At 41.6% G+C, this 18,805-nt stretch overlaps 2 protein-coding genes and 1 long non-coding RNA gene across 3 annotated transcripts; 2 read left to right on the forward strand and 1 right to left on the reverse strand.

The window, feature by feature from the left end:
- Positions 1 to 2,365: 2,365 nt before the first annotated feature.
- LOC309498382 (piggyBac transposable element-derived protein 4-like) lies at positions 2,366 to 4,852 on the reverse strand. Its single transcript, XM_082169089.1, has 2 exons — positions 3,326 to 4,852; positions 2,366 to 3,073 (listed from the first exon to the last, which is right to left on the reverse strand). The coding sequence occupies exons 1-2, from the start codon at positions 4,391 to 4,393 to the stop codon at positions 2,747 to 2,749; spliced, it is 1,395 nt and encodes a 464-aa protein (XP_082025215.1). The 5' UTR covers positions 4,394 to 4,852; the 3' UTR covers positions 2,366 to 2,746.
- A 1,135-nt stretch (positions 4,853 to 5,987) lies between these two features.
- LOC309499995 lies at positions 5,988 to 17,241 on the forward strand. Its single transcript, XR_014206423.1, has 4 exons — positions 5,988 to 6,975; positions 14,477 to 14,575; positions 14,697 to 14,967; positions 15,074 to 17,241. It is a non-coding gene; the product is annotated as an uncharacterized lncRNA (long non-coding RNA).
- LOC309500123 (uncharacterized protein) lies at positions 7,859 to 12,701 on the forward strand (the record flags this gene model as incomplete). Its single annotated transcript, XM_082171688.1, has 3 exons — positions 7,859 to 8,404; positions 11,947 to 12,048; positions 12,580 to 12,701. Exons 1-3 carry the CDS (start codon positions 8,242 to 8,244, stop codon positions 12,699 to 12,701), a joined length of 387 nt encoding a protein of 128 aa, XP_082027814.1. The 5' UTR covers positions 7,859 to 8,241.
- Positions 17,242 to 18,805: the final 1,564 nt, after the last annotated feature.

An 18,805-nucleotide genomic window follows, 5' to 3' on the forward strand; every position in this document is an offset into this window, starting at 1 on the left:
TGTCTTTGGCACCGTCCACCACGGAGAATGCCGCCGAAGCAGAGGAACGTAGCCTGGCTGAAAAAGGGGCGCTCCAAGACTTTGCCAGTTCTTCATGAAGCTCAGGAAGAAACGGGGCGGGTCTTGAGGGCGTGGAAACGCGGTCCCCTTGCAGAAAACAGCCGTCCAGACGGTTGCGTGTAGGCTCGGCGGGCACGGACCACTCGAGGCCGAGGCTCTCTGTGGCCTGTGTGAGCAGACGCATCAGCTCAGCTTCAATGCTGGCCCGTTTTCCTGACGACTCGCGGGCAGAAGAAGGGGCGAGGTCCACAGAGCTCGCCCAATCCTCGCTGTCCGAAGCCAGGATAGAGCAGTTGTCCTCCTCGAAAACTGCCGCTTCTTCCTTGTCATCTCCGGCGGAAGCGGCGGCCAGCGGCGGCCACTGTCCGGGAGTGAGAGACTCGAGAGAAGCAGACGGCGAAGCTGGCAGGCGCACCGGCGAGCTTTTCTCGGTGGGAGGCTCAGGGATCCGCTGAGCACGGCGCTTTTTACGGCGCGGCGTCGAAGCGGGAGGTGCAGGCTCGTGGAAAGTTGCCATGCGAGTCCTCAGAGTCGCCATAGGCATAAGCTCGCAGTGAGGGCATCCGCCGTCAGCGAGCGCTAGAGCCGCATGTCCTTCACCCAGGCAGGAAACGCAGATGACATGGCGGTCCCCGTCGCTGAGTGGGGCTCGGCACGAGCCACAGGATGGACGAGACATCTTGAAAAAGACGCTCTGCTCTTTTAGAGAAGGAGTGTGAGTCGCGGCGGCGAACACACACAATGCAATAAAAGGATATAACGCCGGATAGCGTAGCAGGAACGGTGGTTGAAGGCGGCGCGGCCAGCGACTCCAGGTACCGAACTCGTCCCGCTGAAATGCTGTTTCCACGGCGCGGCTTCTTCTCTCTGGATCCAGCGATGCGTGAGCTCCGCTGAAGAGATGAAAAATCGGTAAGCTAGCCTTTCGATGCTATATTTATAGCCCCAGGCCACGCCCGTTTCGGCGGGACGTGACGTATGGGGCGCGAAGCGCCCCCATTGGTGATGACGTCACGATAGGGCCTTATCGATAGGCTGCTGCAGTTGCCGCAGGGCAGCCAATAGGCGCGCGAGCTGTCTCGCCTATGTCTGCATGCTGCCGCAACGCGTTTTACATTATTTCAAAATTAAGGATAATTTTTTGGCTTCAGTATCTCGCGGAAAAGAGATTTCCCCTAGCGTAAGATTTACGCAGTACGAGAGTACCTCTCGTAAGAGAACTGTGCAGGACAGTCGATCGGCAGGAGCAGGATTGGGCACCCCTGGATTAGGGGATGCAGAAAGTGTTGTAAATGATTTATTCATGCGTTTACACATCTATAACAGGTGTTGAACACTGTAGTGTGTGCTGCAGTGTAAGTGCTGACTGGTGAGGGTATAGACAGCTGTCTTCTCTGAAACACATGGAGTCTTTAAACACTATGCACCTGATGTGAGCAAAACATACAAAAAAAATTCAAAATGTATTAAACATTTATGAAATGCATAGTCATGTTTTGTAAATGATTAGTTAATCATTAACTAATCAAATGTAAATGACTTAATAATAAATAATAATTAATAATTTGTTACATTTATATAGCGCTTTTTTCTGAGACCTCAAAGCGCTTTACATAGAAGGGGGGATCTCCTCAACCACCACCAATGTGCAGCATCCACTTGGATGATGCGACGGCAGCCATATTGCGCCAGAACGCCCACCACACACCAGCTAACTGGTGGAGAGGAGACGGTGATGAAGCCAATCAGTGTATGAGGATGATTAGGAATACTATATACTATAATACTATATTCACTTATAACTGAATCTACAAAACATACATAAAATAATGGACATATCACTTTTTAATCATTTATGAATGCATAGTCATGGTTCATAAATGATTCGTTTTGATCATTTACTAATCACTTGTAAATTAATTGTAACAGAATTTACAAAACATACGTAAAATGTTAGTATATCACTTGCTAATCATTTATGAATGTTTTGTAAATGATTAGTTCATCATTAGCTAACCACTTATAAATGACTTACAACTGAATATTATTATAAAGTGTTACCAGAAGGGGATAAAGTCATTACTGCTGTGCTGCTTGGAAACTTCTGGGCTTGTTAGTTTAGCCACTGTTTCAAATAAATACCTAGGGTTTTGTTTATTTTCTTCTAATAGGGTTGAAAAATAAGCAGATCTAGCAGCGTTTAAGGCCTCTCTGTATGCAATCGAGCTCTCTTTCCATGAAATGCGAAATACCTCTAGTTTTGTTTTCTTCCAGTTGCGCTCCATTTTTCTGGCTGCTCTCTTAACTCTTTCACCGCCAGCCTTTTTAAAAAAAGTTGCCAGCCAGCGCCAGGGTTTTTGACGATTTTCGCTAAACTTTAATGGCCGACAAAATTTTTTCTCCTATGAATATATGAACATGCTACATATCGAAATGAAGATCTAAGACTCTGCTTTTAAACAAAAAAAAACTATTTTATTCTATCTTCATTTGTTCCTTTTTTATTGCCACTTGAACATGGGTAGGTTTTGTCAAAAACACCACATTCTGGACAAAAAGCTGAGAAAAAAGCATTTTAATAAAACAAGTGCATTTTCAAACAGAACACATTGAGATTTCATTTCCATTGCATCTAAAACCTTCCAAAATAAATTAAAATTATAAATAAATGTAAAATTACTCAAATTTAGGCCATGTAGCTTGCTTTTGAGTGGTAAATTGAGTAACATTTTCCAGGATGCAAGGGAACACCACAACTCTTGCAGTAGAAGGAGGTCTCCTTCCGCAACCCGTTACGCACACAAACTCTGCATCCTCTGGTTGGGTTTTGCTTTTTTGGAGTGGGCAGGATTCGAACTAGTTCATGAACCGCAAAACTGACATTCAGCCTGTTTGTTGGGTCAGTTTTGTATGGTGCTCTTGGAGTGTTTTCAGTAGCTGTTGGAGTGTTTTCAGTAGCACTTTTCTCCCCACCACTAGCATACTCTTGGCTGGTCCATGATTTTATAACACTCTGGATGAATGAGAGAAGAGTTGTACAATTACTCTGTGGGTTTTTCTCTTTGTAAATGACAAAAGCGTTGAACAAACTGATCTGAAACAGATACATGACAAATTTCTTTGTCCACTTTTGTGACTTCCTGATAAAAGGGTAGTACGCAATGTTTTGGTCTAGTCTGTCAACGCCATTCATTTCATGATTGTATTCCACAATGCATGCTGGTTTATGCTTTGTAACTTTTTCTTGGTGGCCTCTCTGCCATACCTCAGTGCGTTCCATGTTGTTCTGATGGAATGTTGTAACCATTTTCACAGTTTGTTTGTCTCTCCATGCCAAGACCATCACATTTCCGTTGTGACGCATGATTGTTTCCCCAATCCTAAGGTCAGCATTTCGGACATCTCGAATGACCGGCGGTTCACCTCTGTTTTTCCTAATTGTACCACATGCATGGGTTTTCACATCAAGTAGGCGCTCACACAGTCGTACAGAGTTGTATAGGTTGTCCATAAACAATCTGTAGCCATGACCTGCTAGGCGATCAAGAAGAGAGACAACTGTGTCTCCCAGGGTAGAGCTTTCCCCACAATAGGGCTTCATGTTAAAACAGTAGCCGGTTTCAGAATCGCACAAGATGTAGGATTTTACTCCATATTTGATGGGTTTCTGGGGATTGTACACCCTGAAAGCTAGGCGTCCACGCCACAGAAACATACCCTCATCAATGCAAATGTTAGATTTGGGCTGATACATTTCGCGGAATTTGGACACAAGGTGATCCAAGACAGGACGGATTTTGTACAGCCTGTCAGTACAATTGTCTGGCCTTGTTGTATTATCATTGAAGTGAAGATATGTCCATATGATTTCAAACCTGTTGCGAGGCATGACCTTGTTGAAGTAGGGGGTAGCTAACATGTCATCTGTAGACCAGTACATTTCAAGTTTAGGCTTACGAATGATACCAGTGAGAAAAAGGAGCCCCATGAAGGTTTTCATTTCTGAAACTGTGACAGGCTTCCATGCATGACATCTAGCATGTTGAGAAGTGTCACCCATAGCCTGAATGCACTGATCTGCATACAGGTTGGTCTGTTCAACAATGTTCTGAATCAGTTCATCAGAAAGGAACAACTCAGTAAAGTCTACAGGTTGTTCTGACTCAAGAGCAGCAGCATCACCGATAGGCCCAGGATTCTCAGTGAAGGGAATGTTTTTTGGCTGCCAGTTAATTTCTTGCCACTCAGGATCATCAGGTTCAGCATCTTCAGCTGGATGGCTCACAGTGGCCCTTGTTTGGTTACCAGCAGCATCATGTTGATGTAGACGCATCCGGCCTCTGCCTCTGCCTCACTGTGTTCTACCTGTAAATAATTATATGAATAATTGGAATTACTTTTAATAAAAAGACAGATACACACATACATATATATACACAGGTGAAACTCTTGCAAAAGAAAAAAAGGTGAAACTAATAATATATTGACTCATATAACTTGTTCTAACTTTTATTATGGCTTACAGCTTATGAAAACCTTTTCACAATATTCTAATTTAGAATTTGGGGTTTATATAAGATGTAAGCCATAATAAACATTATAACAAAGGCTTGAAATATCTCACTTTGCATGTAATGAGTCAAAATGATATATTAGTTTCACCTTTTTAAAAAAAAAAATCGAGTTTCAACTGTACATATTAAAATGTGGTAAATGTGCACAAAGAGAGAAACAATTTGTGAATTGCACGCTCATATTTATGCACACAGCCACACATAAATACATGCACACTCACACATAAACATTATAGTGTTTGTGTTATATATATATATATATATATATATATATATATATGAAGAGTTCAGATGCAAAAGCCTCTAAATGCCATCTGAAATTTTCTTATAGAATGATCATTTTTATCAAGCTCGTATATTTAAATTCAATAATTTCACTTAAATGGCAATGAAGATTACCTATTAATTGTCATTTAAGTGAAATTACTGAACTTAAATACACAAGCTTGATAAAAATTATCATTAAGAAAATTTCAGATGGCATTTAGAGGCTTTTGCATCTGAACTCTTCATATATACACACACACACACATTTTTTCGAGTTTCATCTGTACATATTACAATGTGGTAAAGGTGCACAAAGAGAGAAACAATATGTGCATTACACGCTCATATTTATGCACACAGCCACACATAAATACATGCACACTCACACATAAACATTATAGTGTTTATATATATAAAATCCAACATTGTGCATTACATGTGCATAAAGATATAACACGTTCTCATATATTTTCTCATCTTGTCTTACCTCTACGCGTTCTTCCACCTGGGAACGACGAACGAGAACTTGAATGCGTCCACTCACTGTCTGAAGTAACGCTTTCTGTCTCTGAACTGTCACTGTCCACTCTTCGACTCACAGACACAGGTGAACCGTGTCTTCGTCCAGAACGACGTGTGAACAATCTATCACGACTAGAACTTGTGTCTGCATCTCTCTCATTGACTGCTTCATCCCGATCAGATGCAAAATTATCAAATAAGGAGTGATCGGACTCCGAATCCATCAACACCTCCAGTACTTGATCAGCCGTATATGATCTCTTCATTTTGTCTCAGATATTTTGACATACTCCAAATGTTTGAGTCGATCGCAGCTGATTGCAATCAAATTCTTGGATCAAAAGGTTCCATACTCATTCAGAGCATGCGCACGGGTCTTCTTTACCGTATACCACCGAAAACACGAAAACACGGAAAATTCCGTGTTTGGCGGCGAAGCGTTTTTTTCTAAAACCCGGAAAATTCCGTGTTTGGCGGCGAAGCGTTTTTTTCTAAAACCCGGAAAATTCCGTGTTTGGCGGCGAAAGAGTTAAGGGCCCGAGTGTGCTCGTTGTATCACGGCGTTGGGCTATTTTATTTAATCTTCTTTAAGCGCAATGGAGCAACTGTGTCTAAAGTGCTGGAAAAAGAGAGTTAAAAGTTTCTGTCGCAATATCGAGTTCTTCTAAGCTATCTGGGATGCTGTGATTATGAAACTGATCAGGAAGATTATTAATAAAGCAATCTTTAGTGGCAGAAGTGATAGGTCTAACATATTTGTAACACGGAGTCGGCTTTGCAGCCTTGGCTAAATGAAGTTTGCACGAGACTAGATAATGATCTGAGATGTCATCGCACTGCTGCAGAATTTCAACAGCATCAACATTGATTCCGTGTGATAATATTAGATCTAGGGTATGATTACGGCAATGAGTAGGGTATTGTGTTATTGTGGAGTTAAGAATGTCTTTAAATGCCAGTCCCAATGCATCTTTTTGACCAGGTCCTGCCGTGTAGTTCTGGGCTGATCCCTCACCTTCCTCATGATCATTGATGCCCCACGAGGTGAGATCTTGCATGGTGCCCCAGACCGAGGGAGATTGACCGTCATCTTGAACTTCTTCCATTTTCTAATAATTGCGCCAACAGTTGTTGCCTTCTCACCAAATTGCTTGCCTATTGTCCTGTAGCCCATCCCAGCCTTGTGCAAGTCTACAATTTTATCCCTGATGTCCTTACACAGCTCTCTGGTCTTGGCCATTGTGGAGAGGTTGGAGTCTGTTTGATTGAGTGTGTGGACAGGTGTCTTTTATACAGGTAACAGGTTCAAACAGGTGCAGTTGTTACAGGTAATGAATGGAGAACAGGGGGGCTTCTTAAAGAAAAACTAACAGGTCTGTGAGAGCCGGAATTATTACTGGTTGGTAGGTGATCAAATACTTATGTCATGCAATAAAATGCTAATTAATTATTTAAAAATCATACAATGTGATTTTCTGGATTTTTGTTTTAGATTCCGTCTCTCACAGTTGAAGTGTACCAATGATAAAAATTACAGACCTCTACATGCTTTGTAAGTAGGAAAACCTGCAAAATCGGCAGTGTATCAAATACTTGTTCTCCCCACTGTATATTAAAATCACCAACAATTATGACTCTGATAGAAAGTCAGCAAATTATTTGATAAAGTCTGTATGGTGCCCTGGTGGCTTGTATACAGTAGCCAGTAAAAATCTCAAACGTGATTTATCATTTACACTATGGGCCCTATCTTGCATCCAGCGCAATTTACTTTGTACACCGACGCATGTATCATTCCTATTTTGCACCTGCACACAGCGGACTTTTCCCTCCACAGACGCACGTCGGTAAATTAGGAAATGAACTTGAGCTCCCGGGGGCGGTTCAGCGAAAAGAGGAGGCGTGTTCCCGGCGCAAACGTTCCCTGGTGCTATTTTCCAGTTTTCCAGAAAACAATTCCGCCACAGACCAGGAAAAACCTAGTCTAAAGTCAGTGGCGCGTTGCGCATGTTATTCATATGCTATTTTAAGGGTGCATGCTTGGCCATAATCAATGTAGCGTGTGCACAACGCGCATGCACTTTGCTTATCTCATCTACACACAGACACAGTTTTCATTTTTAGAAAAGCATACATTATTACAAGGAAAATATTAACACACGAGGGAAATCATTGTTGTGTCCATGAAGATGTGAAAAAATAGGCATAAATCTAGCTTACACATTTACCCAAATTTGTTACGCCTGTTTAACTGAAGCTAATTTGGGTGGGTTTCTCCCGTCCCCATACAATGTCACTTCTCTGTGTTTTACGGCCCTGACGAGAACATCGGTCTCCTCGGCTGTGAACTGCTCCTGGCGTGCGCCTGGCAAATCCGCCGTTATAATATCAATCCGCCATGGAACAAGCGCTTGATACTTGCTTGATAATTTCGCGCTTGATACTTGCGTTTCAGATCGTTAAAATAGGGCCCAATATATTGCTATATTAAGCACCAACACTTCAAAAGAATTATATCTGAAACTAGACTTCTTAGTAATTCTAAAAATATTACTATAAATTACAGCAACACCTCCCCCTTTGCCTTTCAGACGAGGTTCATGTGTATAACAGTAATCTTGGAGGGTGGTCTCATTTAAAGTAATGTAATCGTTTGGTTTTAGCCAGGTTTCTGTCAAACACAGCACATCTAGATTATAGTCTGCAATCATATCATTAACAATAAGTGCTAGGTAGTTGAGGATCAGTGCTGATGGCTGTCGTGTCGATGAGACCTTCACAGGGCTGATGAGGCTGGCACTTCAGGGATGTGTCATGGATGGGTCCAGATGCAGGACCACCACCATCTGGATACGGCCGGGATCCGGCTGACTTCAGTAAACAGGGGTGGGACTGGTTGACACTCCAGGACTGCGTTGCCATCGTGTCCAGCCACAGGTCCTTCATCAGATCTGGATATGGTCTGGATCCGGCGGACTGCGGTAAACCTCGGACAAACAGAGAGACTAATATTAGCGTAGACGTCATCCTCCTTATGATGTAACTAGTACATCAGGATTTATGGGGAGTGTTCCTGGTTCCGGCTGACCTAAACTATGCAGCCTAACATTGAATTATAGAAAGTCTATAATGTGTTGTGTATGCTAGACCAAAGAGATGTGTTTTTAGTCTAGATTTGAACTGACAGAGTGTGTCTGCTTCCCGGACAATGTTAGGAAGATTGTTCCAAAGTTGTGGTGCTAAATAGGAAAAGGATCTGTCGCCAGCAGTCAATTTTGATATTCTAGGTATTATCAACTGGCCGGAATTTTGAGATCGCAATAGACGTGAAGGATTATAATGCGTTAAGAGCACGCTCAAGTACTGGGGAGCTAAACCATTTAGTGCTTTGTAAGTGATCAGCAATATTTTAAAATTTATACAATGTTTAATATTGAGCCTATGCAGTTTTGACAGAACCGGGCTAATATGGTCATACTTCCTGGTTCTAGTAAGAACTCTACCTGCTGCATTTTAGACCAACTGTAGTTTGATTATTAAGCGTGCAGTGCAACCACCCATAATAGCATTACAATAATCTAGCCTTAATAAAAATAATAATAATAATAATAATAATAATAATAATACATTTTATTTGTAAAGCGCTTTTCTTAAACCCAAAGCGCTACAGTAAAATAAACAAAAACAGCAAGGGCAATACAACAATTAAAAAACAGCATTAAATAAATGTGTCTTAATCAACTTTTTAAAATGTCCCAACGTTGGTGCAATTCTTATGGTAAGAGGAAGCACATTCCATAGCTTGGGGGCTTTGTATGAAAAGGCTCTTTCCCATAGTCTTGAGCTTACATGAAGGCTGATGTAGCAAAAGAGAGTTAGCAGAATGGAGAGAGAATGTGATGGAGTATAGGGGCTAATGAGTTCGCAAAGATACTCTGGTGCAGTCCCTTTTTTTAAATCAATTCTCGCATTTATGGGAAGCCAGTGCAACTGTGAAAACACCGGTGTAATGTGTTCACGAGGAGAAGTACAAGTGAGCACACGGGTGGCAGAATTTTGAATATACTGTAGCCTGCTCAGAGATTTAACTGGAAGGCCAGAGAACAAGGCATTACAGTAATCTAACCTAGTTGTAATGAAGGCATGTATAAGCCTTTCTGTATCTGCAAAAGAGAGAAAAGGTCTGAGTCGAGCAACGTTTCTCAGATGGTAAAAAGCAGTTTTAGAGATGTGTTTTATATGTGCTCCAAATGTTAACTGAGGATCAAAAATGACACCATGATTCTGCACCTGTGAAGTTGGAATTACCATGCTTGGAGTCAACAAACAAACTAATCTGCTCGGCCTTATGAGTAGCCGCCACTGTACCAATCTGCATCAATTCAGTTCTGGAGCCATTCAGCTTCAGGAAGTTATTCTGCATCCATACACTGATCTCTGCTAGACTATTATACAAAGGTATTAATGAGCAATGGACATCAGGACTAGTGGTAATATAAATCTGTGTATCATCCGCGTAGCAATGATATCCAAGACCATATTTCCTGATGATCTGCCCAAGTGGAAGCATGTAAATGTTAAATAAAATTGGACCCAACACTGAACCCCGAGGTACTCCCTGTTGTACAGGCACGGTATCAGATTTGTTATTACCCAAGCTTTCAAACAGGGCACGATTCGTTAAATAAGACCGAAACCAACTGAATACTGCTCCAGAAAGACCCAGCCAATTTTCCAGCCGATCTAGCAGAATAGAGTGACATAAAGTACCAAAAGAAGCACTGAGGTCTAATAAGACCAAAATTCTGCATGCACCAGAATCTGCCACTATAAGAAGATCATTTACGACCCTCACTAGAGCTGTCTCAGTACTATGCCCTTTTCTGAACCCAGATTGAAAAGGTTCAAAAAGACTGTTCAGTGCTAGGTGACGATTTAACTGAATAGCCACAACACGCTCCAGAACTTTAGTCAAGAATGGAAGGTTTGAAATAGGCCTGTAATTGGACAAATCAGAAACATCACAACCAGGCTTCTTAGGGACTGGTGTAATGGCAGAGGTTTTTAAGTCTGAAGGAATGATTCCAGAACTCAATGGTAAATTCACAATTGAAGTCATATGAGGGCAAATTAATGCAAGGCAGTTCATAATAACCGAGCAGGAACCGGATCTAAAATACTGGTAGTTGAGTTCATGGTGTAACGTAATTTAGTGATTCTGACAGGTCAATTTAGCTCAAAAGGAATTATTAATTAATTTATAGGGAATTCGAAAGAATCACTTATTACGGCCGAGCAAATGACTCGTCCAGGGTTCATTTTAATCGGCCGCAACTATCAGCTCTGCAGCGGATATAAATATCCAAACTATAGTGAAACACTATTTATTAGCAAGGTAACTTAGATAAACAGTTTAAGAAATTAAATTTGTAAGCACATAACACAAGTAACACTTCTCTTTAAAATACAAACAAGACTTTATTGATTATTCTAACACATAAAACTAATACCTAACACAAACACATGCACACACATTCATACGAGTTGCAGAAAGAACGAGAGGGAGGAAAGAATGAGTTTTAAGAGTAAGATGATGAAATCCCAAGATTCTATATGCACTAATAAGACATGACGTTTCTTAGGCGGGTTATTAAATCTATCAATGCACCAGTTAATTTTAAGAGTCTGGAGGCTACTTTCTTGTCTTTGCTTTTGGGGATTCCCTTCGTCAGCGTGAAAGGGGTTTCCCAGGTTTGTTGGCTGACGTCTCCTCGTGCCTGGATATAGATGTCTGGGGCGGCCAATCACGTGGTGTGCTGGCGGATGGATGGAAAGTCTTTGAAGCTAGAAGCAGGCTTTGCAGTGGACCGAAACTTTGTCGCAAAACTTAACTTAGAACCGAGACTCACAACGGAAAAGAAAAGAAAACTAAGAAAGGAAAGAAAATTGAGACGAGAGTAGTTAGATGGCTTGAATGAAGCTGTTTATCCATGTTCTTCTGATCTTGATTTGGGTTCTTTCGTCTGCTCTTTTACATGGTTGCTGGTCTGTCTGGTTACTCCGTCATGGCTTCTCCATGATCGTTTTCGAATCTACTCTTTCTCCTGTGTCCTTCTCCAAAGCTTTGTTCGGGTCCTAAGATTTTATTTGATTATTAGTCCATTATTCGTTTTGGGATGATTTTATGTATTTTTATAGGTAAAGTCGATGGCTGCGTTCGAAACCGCATACTTCCCTACTATTTAGTATGGGAAAAAGAGTAGGCGAGCGAAAAAGTATGTACGAATCCAAAAGAGTAGGTGAGAATTACCTGGGTGACGTACTAATTATCGCGAGATTTGGACTTAAGTGCGTTCGAATATGCCTACTTTCCTACTATATAGTAGGCGAAAACAGTACGTGAAGGAAGCAGTACGTTCGAAACATCAGTATTCATAAAAGAGTAGGCGAGAAGTTCCCGGATGATCTACTGCTTCTGCCCAGATTTTTGAGTGCTCAACCGATGGATACTCTTCTATCCCAGGAGGCCACGCAAGAGGATATGTCATAAAAAAGAAGAAGAAGAAGAAGGATACGTCATACTCGAACATGACGGAAAGGATGACGGACGAGAGTGTTTTCAAATGTGAGTATTACAAATCAAATGATCGCATGTGTTGAACTACTGTACAGTAAACTGTTGAATTGTTGAAGGTGTAAATACGCTAGTATGGTAAATTTGTGATTTTGCTGTAAATCACATTTTATTATGTAGGCCTATAGCTAACAGAGGAGCTCCAGTAAGGACACATACATCTCCAAAGTGGATTTGCATACATTTTAAACCATATGCATCTTAAATACAATTACTAAATGTCTATTTAATATCTGGCAAAAAATCTTCTATAAGAATTGCAGATTACTACGTCTAATAGATATGAAATAGACATCTGAGTGATGTATGTGTACTATTGTTTAGGAGAATTCACTGTTGTCAACACTGTTTTCATTAGACAAATGTTTAATAAGTTTACATAAAGTAACTTAACATAAGTAATCTATTTCATTTGTCCATTAGTACTGTTGAAAAATTGTGGAACATTTATGATCAACATGTACATGTAGTATTGAGCTCATAAATCACAGAGGTAACGTGAATCTTGTCTGGATGTTACAGGGACAGATGAGCACACACATCTGCTTATCCGGTGGAGAGTGGCTCATGAAGCCCTCTTCACCGGAAAGCGGAATGCTGATAAAATTCATAGATTAAATATTTATGAAGTGATGAATAATTAGTAAATGTGCGGTGTAATCTAAAAAATTTAAATAAAACACTTTAAAACAACAGTTTTATTGGAGTGTATTATATGACTTCTAAATACATACAGGGCCCTATCTTGCACCCAGCGCAATTTACTTTGTACACCGACGCATGTATCATTCCTATTTTGCACCCGCGCAAAGCAGACTTTTCCCTCCTCAGACGCACGTCGGTAAGTTAGGAAATACACTTGCGCTCCGGGGGCGGTTCAGCGCAAAGAGGAGGCGTGTTCCGGCGCAAACGTTCCTTCATGCTATTTTGCAGGTTTAGAAAACAATTGCGCCACTAACCAGGAAAAAATTGTTTAAAGTCAGTGGCGTGTTGCGCATGTTATTCATATGCTATTTTAAGGGCGCATGCTTGGCCATAATCAATGTAGCGTGTGCACAACGCGCACTTTGATTCTCTCATCTACACAGAAGCAGCAGTTTTCATTTTTGCAAATCATACATTATTACGATAGATAGATAGATAGATAGATAGATAGATAGATAGATAGATAGATAGATAGATAGATAGATAGACAGACAGACAATTTATTATAAAAGCATACATATAGCTTACACATTTACCCAAATTATCATACGCCTGTTTAACCAAAGTTCATTTGGGTGGGTTTCTCCATCCCCAATGTCCCTGATGAGAACGTCTGTCTCCTCAGCGGTGAACCGCTCCTGGCGCGCGCCTGGCAAATCCGCCGTTATAATAGGAATCCGCTTTAGAACAAGCGCGCCTGCTCTTAAAGGGAATGTGAGATGTCGCTCTGATTGGTTTATTTCACGTTACGCCCAAACCACACCTATGAATAATGAAGCTACTTCAGACCAACCCATTTTAGATTTGCGCCGGGCGCAAGAGGCATTTATCCCGCCGGGAAAATAGCAACAGCGCCCGAGACCCGCCCACAAAGTTACTTGCGCTTTGCGCTTGACACTTGCGTTTCAGATCGTTAAAATAGGGCCCACAGAGCTCATGCAGGGATTTTCAAGGCAGGTCATGGAGGGTTCAGTTCCAACACACCTGTCTGTAATTTTCAAGTAGACAGTTATTAATTGGTTTAAATTGATTCAGGTGTCTATAATTAGGGTTGGAAAAACTCTGCAGGACAATAGTCCTTCATGACCTAAGCTGAACTTGAGACTGTTTACACAAACTACCTTAAGTTTTGCATCAAAAGGGTTAGTGAACCCAAGCAAAAAAAGGGTTAGTGAACCCAAGCAAATAATTCAGTCATTATTTACTCACCTTCATGTTGTTTGATCCCTCTGTTTTCTTGTTTTGTTTTTCTGAACACAAAAGGTGATTTTGGTCAGGTTTGTACTGTTGGTTTAATACAGTACCAGTCAATCGACTTTCAGAAGCTTCAAAAGCACCATCAGATAATGCCAGGAAGCTTCTGAAAGTTGGCCTCCATTGATTGATATTGTATGAAACCAGCAGAACAAACTTGACAAAAATCCCCTTTTTTTATTTAAACAAAAAACAGAGGGATCTAACAGCATGAAAGCAAGTAAATAATGGCTGTATTTATAAGTTGAGGTGATCTAACCCTTTCACCCACCCCTTTCACTACAATAGAAATTGTAGTAAATGTATGCATGCATTTTGTATTATAGTAATACCTTGATGAAATAAGCAGCTTTGAGTGTTTATGCCCGAGACCGTTTCAAAAAAAGCTTTACAAAAATCAATCACATTTATGCATTTGGCAGATGTTTTTATCCAAAGTGACTAAATGAATGTATTACAGGGATAATGACCCTGGACCAACCTGGAGTAAAGAGCCTTGCTGATCGACCAGCAATCTTCTGCTAACCAGTTCAGTGGTTTAGCCCACTACACCACAAAGGTAGTAAAGCTCTAACAAATATTTGCATGTAATTGTAAACCTATAAAATTACATTTGGCAAGAAATGGACTGCTGACAACATGAATTGTAAAACATTTTAATCTTCTTAAATGTTTTAAAGGTAGTCGTGCTCAGGTAGTCGGAGAGCAGGCACAGGGATTTTTGGAGCAGACACAGCGGCAGCCAGATTGTCCTGCACATGTTCTCCCACTCTTGCTTCAAGGTTGTGGGGATCAGGGAGGCCGTCATCAAGGTCTTCCTCATCCTCTGGCTCAACGATGTCCCCATTGACTAGAGCGAGATTGTGAAGTACAGCGCAGCACGCAACAACCTCAGGCACGAAGGCAGGGCTCACCTCCAAGGCCTTGAAGAAAATACAGCGCCAAATAATGGTAAATAATGGCTGTATTTATATGTTGAGGTGATCTAACCCTTTCACCCACCCCTTTCACTACAATAGAAATTGTAGTAAATGTATGCATGCATTTTGTATTATAGTAATACCTTGATGAAATGGTATTTTCCATCCATGTCTGGGCCATGTCTTCAGCATCCCAAAAGCTCTCTCCACAATGTTGCGGGCACGGGAGTGCTTGCTGTTGAAACGAGCCTGCACAGGGTTCTGCACCGGCTCTCTGTACGGGGTGATGAGGCAGATGGGGGCACTCAGGCAAGGATAGCCTCCATCCCCGAGGATGCACTTGCCTGCAGGTGGATAAAGGCTGCCGGCGTACACAGGGCTGTTCCTCGGCACCCTGGCATCGTGCACAGACCCAGGATATCCCACAAAGACATCAAGGAATTTCCTCCGGTGATCAGTGATGGCCTGGAGATGGATGGAGTGAAACAGCTTCCTGTTGAAGTAACAGTGGGAGTTATTTGCTGGAGGTTTGATACGGATATGACAGCCGTCTATTGCACCAACTGCTCTGCTGAAAGCTGGTGACCCAGACAGCTGTGCAAATCCTGCTCCCACAGCCTCCTGGTCATCTCCGGTCGGAAAGCAAATCACCCTCCTCAAAATTCCCATGATGGCCTTTCTCACTCTGTGCACAATGTCATGCACAGAGGTCTTTGGGATGTCGAAGGCCTGCGACACCACCCTGTAAGATGCTGCATGGGCCAGCCAGTGCGGGAACACAAGCACCTCAATCTCCCGTTCCCATCCATGGTCCGATTCTAGTCTGACTGCAGCAATCAGGGACATGATGGATGGCAGAGACAGGCGAAGGTGGGCACGGTGGTCAGCCGCTTCATCAAAACAGAGCCGCAGAATGGGAACAGCTCTGTTGAGATGGCAGTATGATGTGGGGTTCACTGCCTGTAAATACATGATAGTTTGTTAGAACAAAAAGCTTGAATAAAGCGATGTTTCATGTGGTATTGACTTGTATATTTATTTATTGTGATGATTTCTTTTATTCATTCATTTACTTTTTTATTAATATTTCATATTGTTGTCAGTAAATAAAATATATTCATTTCATGAATTCATGCATTAATCATTGCTTGAATAAAATTGTATGTATTCACATCAGCTGCATTTGTCTAGTGTGTATTCATGCACAGCTATGTCATATGACAATACAACAGTTTGCTTGTTTTACCAAAATATATAATTTTCATTAAGAAAATGTTATATAATTAGGTGTTAGTCAGCATTTTGTCATTATTATTGTGCATAAGTGTTGGGGTGGGCTAGTAATGCAATTCATTCTAGGGTAATCTTAATTTTTTAAGTAGTAATACTTGCTTTGAGTATAAAATCATCAGTCCTCTCCAAAGGCGAGATCTCCGAGCAGCTGCCCGACGTCTCCTTTCTGCACACATTCGTCTAACTATTGCAGACATGCCAACCATTTCAGACGCTGATGAAAGCCGTTCTAGTTAGGTTGTTCTGATGCAGTCAGATGTCGGTGCACCTGTTGCTCATAACTTTAACATTTTTGTGCTTGTGATAACATCATAGGTCACATGATAACGTCAATATGGCGGATGATGTCCGGATCGCATCCATACGAGATTTGGCTATAAAGTACCTACTCTTTTAGCGCTCGTTAAGTAAGTACTTATTGAAATTAAGTACCTACTCATTGAGTAAGCGGTTTCGAACGCAGCCGATGTCTCTTTGGTTTTAAGAGATTTCAACCTTGGGGTCATTCAGAGTTCCTTAAGAAGAAGGAGGTCTGTTTTGTATACAGTGCTATGCATAAGTTTTGCCACCCATGCTAAAGTTGACTAAAAAGAGGAATAAAAAAATCATCTTTTGGAAATTGAACTTAATGCCTTAATTAAAAAAAAAAATAGGAAAAATCCAACCTTTAAGGACACCAATTTTCTTTGTGAATGAATAATGTATCGTAAATAAATAAATGTTTTTCCTTAAAATACAGGGTGCATAAGTCTGGACACCCCTATGCTAAATTCCCATAGAGGCAGGCAGATTTTTATTTTTAAAGGCTAGTTACTTCATGGATCCAGGATACTATGCATCCTGATAAAGTTCCCTTGGCCTTTGGAATTAAAATAGCCCCACATCATCACATAGCCTTCACCATACCTAGAGATTGGCATGGTTTTATTTCAGTTAGCCTAATAGCTGGTTTGATTTGCATTGAGAGATGATCTTATGGAAAGTACTTCATGCTAATATCTAGGTATGGTGAAGGCTATGTGGTGATGTGGGGCTGATGACAGCGGGAAGAGTTTACGTGAACCAGAGAAAGCTGATGACAGCGGGAAGAGTTTATGTGAACCAGAGAAAGCTGATGCAGTGGAAAGAGCTTGTGTGAACTGTCAATTAATTTTCTGTGCTGTAAAAACCTACGGTGAACGCGTACCTTTTGTATATTTTTATTTTACTTTGAATAAAAAGCCGTACGAGTCCCAGTCATGCCGACCCTGTCTTCCTTCACACACAGACTGAGCCTCATCACACACTGTAACCACTCATTTACACCGCACACATCTGCGTCGCGGCCGGTGTAAACACAAGCATTGACTAGAATGGGCGCGATCAGCTCCGGTAGCCATGTCGCAGCCGTAATGCACCGCAGACGTGTGCGGTGTAACCCTCATTTACACTGCACTTTTGTTTTAATTCCTTTTAGAACGTGTTGTTTTTTGGGTCATAAAGCACTTTGTGCTTCTCGACCTCCTCGTGTCATCCATTGATACAGGTTGTGTTAACATCATCTGCCGCATGCACTTTTACTAGAGCCTATATAGCATAGTGTCTGTGTATTACATAATAAACTCAAATAAAGTTTATATCGTATTTTGTGGCTAGTTTGACTTTATTTAATTTTTATAATAATACCATACTTTCACCCAAAACGAATAATTAAAAAATGTAAATGGGTAAACACATATTTGTTATACTTAATCAATCTTTTCTGGCATAATTGTTAAAACACTAGACATTGGCATTGTTGTTAAAACTCTTGACATGCTTATTCTGTGCATTTTGAGCACGTTTTGTGTTAAATCACATTTATTTTGTCCATCAAAAGTGTGGTTTCACTTTAATTGAGCGTGAGCAGCACAGCAAAAAATAGACTGGGCGCCGAAACCCCCGCTGCACTGCTGTTCACGCGACGCTCCTGCTTGACGCTCACGCGCTGCTCCTGCTCCCGGTGTGAATGCACTCATTGATTAACATGGACGGCGAAGAAAATACGCGCTGCTCACGCGCCGCTGACGCTTGCGGTGTGAAACCGGGGTAACCCCTCATTTACACCGCACACGTCTGCAGCGCATTACGGCTGCGACACGGCTACCGGAGCTGATCGCGCCCATTCTAGTCAATGCTTGTGTTTACACCGGCCGCGACGCGGCGCGTTTCAGAAGCTTCCCAGAAGCGGCTCTCCGCGACGCTTCGCTAAATATAGGCGCCTAGTCTATTTTTGACGGACGCGCGTCCAAGTCGCACCGGGAATACAAAATAAAAGTAAAAAAACATTGTCAAATTCAAAATAAACACCCTGTGCAAACTCCCAAACGTATTACACACCAATATCCTTGGAGTCTGTATGGTAGAAACTCAAAAATCAAGAAAAACCACGTCGGACAGGCGAATCACGTGGTCTCGCGCATCCAGTCGCTCCGCTTCTGAAATGCTCCTGGTGTGAGTTGGCACGGCATGGAGGATGGAATAAAACCTTGTCGCAGACGTAATGCACCGCAGAGATGTGCAGTGTAAATGAGGGGTAAGTGTTTTAGCTGTATAAT

The sequence above is a fragment of the Leuciscus leuciscus genome, assembly GCF_965113295.1.
Source record: "Leuciscus leuciscus genome assembly, chromosome: 5".
In the NCBI taxonomy this organism is placed as follows: Eukaryota; Metazoa; Chordata; class Actinopteri; order Cypriniformes; family Leuciscidae; genus Leuciscus; species Leuciscus leuciscus.